Source organism: Coptis chinensis, chromosome 3 (genome assembly GCF_015680905.1).
Source record: "Coptis chinensis isolate HL-2020 chromosome 3, ASM1568090v1, whole genome shotgun sequence".
NCBI classification, from domain to species: Eukaryota; Viridiplantae; Streptophyta; class Magnoliopsida; order Ranunculales; family Ranunculaceae; genus Coptis; species Coptis chinensis.
Window position 1 is genome coordinate 27,843,523 of NC_141458.1, and position 7,143 is coordinate 27,850,665.

The 7,143-nt window shown below is 33.5% G+C and overlaps 1 protein-coding gene across 1 annotated transcript; it reads right to left on the minus strand.

The window, feature by feature from the left end:
• Nucleotides 1-5,500: 5,500 nt before the first annotated feature.
• Nucleotides 5,501-6,715, minus strand: LOC147508959 (elongation factor). The gene is made up of 2 exons (XM_086601301.1): nucleotides 6,501-6,715; nucleotides 5,501-5,916 (listed from the first exon to the last, which is right to left on the minus strand). Exons 1-2 carry the CDS (start codon nucleotides 6,580-6,582, stop codon nucleotides 5,723-5,725), a joined length of 276 nt encoding a protein of 91 aa, XP_086457427.1. The 5' UTR covers nucleotides 6,583-6,715; the 3' UTR covers nucleotides 5,501-5,722.
• Nucleotides 6,716-7,143: the final 428 nt, after the last annotated feature.

The window sequence follows — 7,143 nt, forward strand, 5'->3', positions numbered from 1 at the left end:
AAGGCAGTTTATGAATGTCTTATTAGTGTTTACTCTTCAAATCTTTATATGGTATCAGAGCGGGCTATTTCTTTAGCCCAAAGGACCCATGTTACTCCGCATCACCCGTTTAAAATATTATCCATGTGTTAGGCTCAAGATTATGCCACACATGAGGGGGCATGTTGAGATTATAATCCCACATTGGGTGTCTAAGGCCTAGCCAATCAATATATAAATCCTGGGTCGCTCCACTTATCACCAATTGGTTTTAAGTTGGATGTCCATCTTCAATAGCCTGATTTTACAATTAAAAGTAATGTAAAAAGAAATACAGAGAGAAGAATGAGAAACCATACAAGAATATAATTTACCGTTCCACCAATTTAACGAAAAATTTAGTATGTGGGGATTTTTGTATGTGGGTATGTGGGTCCAATAATGTATTGTCATTTGTCCATACATATTAATTTAGCTTTAATAGGAAACTAAATAAAGTTAGTTTTATTTGCAAGATTTTAGGGATATGCTAAACCGAAAATTAAACAAAAATAAATGGAAACAAAATAAATAAATAAAAATAAATATGTGGTGAAATTTCTTTTCCCCTCTTCCCACCTACAAAATATTGTTTAAACCAGATGAATAAAAAAATAAAAAATAAAAATCACATCTATAAGAAAAATAACTTCCATTAAAAACTTTATTTTTTGGCCAATAGAACATTGAAACTTCAGTACCCAAACAAATTAAAGAAAAAAATAAGAAAAAAAAATGATATGACAAACAAACTAAATAATTGTTCCATTATTAAAGAATGTTAAACATGATGACTATCATGTCCAAAATCATGGGATGCAATTTTTGTCGCTTGTCTAAATATTGAAGAATGCTAAACATGATGATTATCATGTCTAAATGTCGAAACGTAAAAAGAGAGATTTTTTTTCTTATGTAGTCAAGAATATTGATGAAAAGAGGATGGAGGAGGAGAATGAGGGAAAATAAGAGCACCCAATAAAAAAGAATAATACTAAATCCCACGTATTTTTTTTTCCCATTTATTTTTGTTTAATTTTTGGTTTGGATATCTCTAAAATCATACAAATAAAACTCACCTTATTTACTTTCCTTTTAAAGCTAAATCTCTCACTAACTACGGTTAATATGTATGGACACATGACAATACACTAGTAGACCCACATGCCCACATAAAAAAATCCCCACATACTAAATTTTTCGCTTTTGCCCTGTCTCCTAGTGGACCATGAGAGATTGAGAGAGTGTTGTTATGGAAAGATAAAAAATTAGCCAAAAAGGTAGATGAACTATCCTCGAAAATTAAATTGAGGTAACTAACTTTTTTTTCATTAATTAGGATAACATGCTTAGCGAATTCGTCAATAAGGGTAATCTGTCATCTCCCCATCCAAAATCACCATAATTGACAAAAAAAAACAAAAGTTTGTTACTTTTGGGGTTAGTTCACGTCCCTTTTTTACTATTTTTTCTTATCGAAAAAAGATTACGAGAGTGTGTGGTAAAGTCGTAAAGGTTTAGGAACTGAATTTTCACATCAAAATTTTCATATCATATGGTGGTATTAATTTTGTGGTTTAGGACAATGCAACTGCCATAGTAGTATTCTTCCTTCCAAATTAAACAATTGAAAGACCTTTGGTCGGTTGGTGCTCAATTATGGGCTTGTCTGTTGTTCTATGTCCTAGGACCAACTAGGTTGTTGGGCTTCTTTTACTTGGAAATTAACGGTTTGAAGACCCTCCATATAAAAGAAATTTGAGATTGATCATATAGAGGATTTAGGGAGGTTTCAAATCATTGCATATGAAGCATTTCAAGAACACAGTCAGTAATTTTGAGTATTATTTTCTATTCTGCCTATAATGTCATAAAGAAATGGCCAAAATCTATACACGGTTAAAAAATGTACAAACATTTCTCCTTAGAACCAAAGTTAGCTAGCAAAAATCAAACTTCATTTGTAAGAGACTAGAAATAACCCATTACCCATGACAAAACGATGTGTTTTACAGCCAAGTTATAACTTGTGAATTGGTTTACAAATTTTGCATTGCGGGTGGGTTGTCACTGTATCTATTTCAATATTTAACAATATTTCTATCAACGCTCTAATAACAACAACAATAACAAAAAAAATTCAAGCAAAAGTATATAGTATTTAAAAGCCTTAACAATTTTTCTGGTATACATGCATTTTCAATTATTTTATAGTGGGATGATAATATTCATTTATCGGAAACAAATTTAATGTACCCTATGGTAGGGGAATTTGGCCCTAACGACCCTAATCCGGTTCTGACCGACCCGACCCTAAGCCTTCACAACTAAAGCCCTCACAGAGTTTAAGGCAGGGCCGAACCCGGCCCTAATGCTTTCTAAGACAGGGTCAAGGCAAAGGTTCTGAAACATAGGTCCGACCCTAACCAAGCCCTAGTTATAATTTCACTATAAAATACACAACTAAAATTATCCAACTCCTTATTACATATTTTCAATTAAAATAACATTGTCCTTTGTAATTTATCACTTACTGTATGGGTACTTCTAATAACTTGTCTTATATCATAAAAACTTGTAAACCTAATTGTTTCTATCTCACAACTCACGTACACCTCACAACTCCCCGTCTAACTTAGTCGCCAAGAACAATAATGAGCACTGGGCACTAGCCTAATGAAAAATAAGTTGACATCAGTAAAAACTCATTCTATACTCTTATTTGTCTTTGTGTTCTTCAATGTTAAATGTAATTTTGGTGAGATTTGAGTACAAGAAATAACGGATTTATGTAAGTGAAAGCTCATTTCAAAATGTGTATTGTGCATTTTAACTGTAATTTTAAAATATAAATATGAGTCTCTATGTACTTCAGTTTATTAGATTGTGGATATGCATTTTAAATTGTTAGACTTATCAAGAATTATTACTAGATTGGTTGTTATTCAAATTTTAAAGTGGTGAGACTTTGAGTTTGCAAATCTTTGAAATTTTTTTGTAATATAAATGAGTTTTAAAACTGATGCAGTAAAAAGAAGAAAATATATAGGCCCGGCCCGACTCGGCCCTAAACTGTTAAAGAGGGTATAAGGTAGGGTCAGGGCTTGAATTTTAGACTTATGACCCGGCCCGACCCGACCCTATGGAGACTTTAGGGTCAGACTGGCCCGGCCCTAATAACTGAAAGGCTTTAAATATTTAGGATCGGACTAGCCCGACCCGGCCCATTGCCCACCCCTACCCTATGGTCTCATTGGTAGTAAATCAATTAATGGTTGATTTAACTTTTATGTACCTTAAGGTCTCATTGGTAGTAAATCAATTAGTTGTTGATTTATTTTTTTGATGCAATGAAATTAAGAACAATTTGATTTAATTTGGTAAACTATAGAGTTCGATTCTCTAATTGCTATGTTTTAGGAAATAATGCGAGCAAATTGGGATACAAAGTAGAATGGATATTGGGAAACAAAGCAATATTTAGTTTCCTGTAATCAAGGAAGTATTATTTTGTTTCCGAACTCTTTAGTTTCTTAGTTCGATCTCAATCTTTTAGGGTAATCACTTTAATTAGAATATGGCCAAAAATATGGTAGACTAGACTCCTAAAATCCGAAGAAACAGTCTTTGTTAGTCTCCTTCTTAAACTTCTCATGCTAATATAATAGCTAATATAATTACACAAATCTCAAGGCATTAGATTCAATCTCAGCCACCACATGGTTTTCGCGACATTTAATCCTAACTGCTACTTAGAACGGTCCTATATATTAGATGATGATTAAAAAGGTCCACAATACCCTAAAATGTCCTAATGTGTCAGCAACTCAGCATAAAGCCCACTATCTAAAGATAAAGTACACAAATTTAGGGAAGGAACTGCCCTATTTTCACAAATTTATGGTGTGCCTATCAATCAAACTATTAATAGTGTGCTCTGGCAATTTAATGTTGCATTATTGGGCATATCTAGGGGGAATGAATTTGATGTTGCTTCTATGTACTACTCATAATTTAGGATTTTGGAATTCCATAAATCAGAAAAATTGAAATTCACAATATTTCAACCCATATCATATTTTGATTTCAACTAATTTCAAAATTATCAATATTTCAACCCTAGATTATTTTTTATGTTTTTTTTTTAAAACCGAAATATCCAGCAGAATTATGATATTCCATTCGGAATTGTGAACACTGGTACTACGACACTACACGTCTACACCTTTTAATACTGCAAAAGTTGCTTGCAAGATATGTGAATGAGGAGTCCGAATTTGTTCATCAACATATTTGCTGGTGAAATCTACCAATAAAAAGGATACCAATATTTTCTCCCCAAAACATGCGTAATACTCTCTCCACATCCCTCCAACGAGTTTTTTCTTCCTCAACTCGTTCTATCCTTCCTCATATAAATAAGATATCCAAAAAAAAAAATTATAATCTAAATAGAACAACATAGAGTATGCAGATTTTGAGGGGAAAATACTTATTAGACCATAAAGACCTCGTCAACAACTTCAAAGTGTCATTATAACAAGACTTCAAAAATAAAAAATAAAAAAAATACAAAGAAGAAGAAACGTTCATTGAAGTTTTGAAGTGACTGTGTGTTATGGCAATAGTATTCTAAAATTTTCAACATGCCACACGGATATAAATGTTTATCGTATCTCGTTTCCAAGTCATTCAAGTGTTCAATTAAACCAAATAAAAAAAATGGAAATAAAACTAATTATAACTACTATAATTTGATAATTCAAGAAGAAATCCCCCATTTAATTTTGGTTATAATATTTTTTGGTATCATATCTAAGTAGGATTTACTCAAAAAAATTATATGAAAAAAAAACGATAAAAGAGTAGAGAAGACGAGGGATGGAGGGAGAGAAGGGAAGTTGGAGGGAAGTAGATAGAGAGAGAGTACACTTGTTTTGGGGAGAAAATCTTTGCAAGAATCATTATTTCCTTTTTCGGGTTTTTTTTTAAATATATTATTTAAAAAAATAAAAATAAAAAAGTTTTAGTTATACACATGGGCTCTTTGTAGCACTGGTAGATTTCACCAGCCAAGTATGCTGGTGAACAAATTCAGACTCGTGAATGAGGCCCAATGTTAGCAGTTCTGGCCTCAAAATTTGTTTGATAGTATGAGTAGAGGACACCTTCAAATGGACCGTATGCAGCTGATTGCAGTTTATAAAAAAAGAAAGGGAATAAGTATGCAGCTGATGGCCTAATTTATGGTGTGCATTTTGCCATTAGGTACTCCCCTAGCAAATGAATTAGCGTCAATTAGACGCTAAAGAATGCCTAAAGACCCAAACCAGCCCAATTAGAGGAGTCGGTTTCTCCCAGTCCCTACTACCAACGCCATTGTCAAAATAATTCCAACAAAAACAAAGATCCAATCCCCCATCCCGTTCCAACAACCAATCAGAAGTCATCAAATGTGATAAATATAGATTCAACAAACAGATTAAAAAAGGACAACTCAAAATCCCGTCATATTCCTCTTTTCTTCATTGAAAGACCCATAATACATAGATATAATTATGTACAGAGTGAAACATAACCAACCACATACATTGTTCTCAAAATCACTACCAATTCATCAAAGGTGGATCAGAACAAAATGTACACTTCTGTGATTCTTATTTTCTAGGATGGTAATATAGTAGTATCATTTCGCCTTTGGCTATTAAGCAGCTCCAAATGAAGATGATGTTCTATTATGAGACCAAACAAAAACTCTCCAAAATGGCTTTTGCTTGCGTTTAGTTGGTGTTTGAGCCATCATTTCTGATTCTGTTCTTCTCAGCATTTCCCACATCACTTGTACATCTTGATATTCACATGTTTGTACATCATCATGAAGCTTCAATAATCCACCACCTGTCCCACATACACCATACAAGTGTTACAATCCCACATTAAAACATTTATTAATAGACACAAACTAAATCATTACCCTAATCATGGCCATGGCCACCGACTAAATTACAACATTTTTTATATCCACGTGTTTAACATGCCGAAAAGGTAATTACTGATAAATCTTTTTGCCATGTTTTATCCTAAAAATATGAGGATATATGGAAGCTAGGATCAAATGGTGTGCATAATTCTGATTTTCAAAAGAAAAATTTTACACGAAAAAATTTATAATAAAAAAAACCCAGTGTGAACTGAAGGATCCTTTGGTGCTATGGTTTTTTGGAACAAAAATTGAATGTGAGTAAAGATAGACTGAAAAAATCAGGCAACAAAAAAAAAAAAAAAAGTAAAACAGAGAAACTGATGTTAGAGTGCTAAATATGCACCACAGAACATGAAGTCATGAACACGACAAGATCAAAGATTAATTCGTGAGAAAAAAAGAAGAAGCAACATACACATACATGATACATGCATATCAGCACATGTTAGTTTGTTTCACTAGAGTAGATGAAGAGTGTAAGGGTAGAAACTAGACTGACCATTTTTGCGAGCTTTAACACGAGCAGAAACAGCAAACCAAACTCTTCTCATAGGAAAAACCATTTTTTGCAACACCTCCATAAACTTATCTCTCACTTTTATAAACTTAACGACCACCTTCTTCTTCCTTCTCTTACAACTCCCCTTTATTCGTATCACCCAAACTCTTAACCCAGCCAGTCCGAATCCAACTCTCTAAACTCACTGAGTCTGTTCCTTGAAAGTGATTTCTCTTTCAAATATAAACTCCCCAACTTCACTCTCCTTCTAGTGAAGACAAGTTTTAACAACACTCGTTCTGAACACGTTGCTTCGTTTCTCGTGCCAGGCGGCTTGTTCTGTTTCGCCCTCTTTTTCCACCTTGTTTCATTTCTCTATGGATTAAAAAGTAGTTGACTATCACGTGCCAGTGAGGGTGTAGGGACGGTTTAAGTGGTTCTCGAACTACCAAACGACGTGTGCTTCTTCTTTATTTTCTACTTTCTAGTGCGTCGTCTTCGTTTTTCAAAATTATGAACGTCGCTTTGCTTTACTTTTCTAGGTGAACGTGTTGGATTCTTATTGGTGTTTGTAACTTGAGTTTGACTGTTCGTTACACGTGTTGGGTTTTGAATGAAGGAGTACCTTTGCCTCTTTGCCTCT

What these genes read in the sequence shown, in the direction of transcription:
- LOC147508959 (XM_086601301.1), bottom strand. Translation starts at nt 6,582, where the DNA reads ATGGAGGTGTTGCAAAAAATGGTTTTTCCTATGAGAAGAGTTTGGTTT. An exon ending in TGTTAAAGCTCGCAAAAATG is followed by an intron (nt 5,917 to 6,500) that starts GTCAGTCTAGTT and finishes TATGTGGGACAG; the next exon opens with GTGGTGGATTATTGAAGCTT.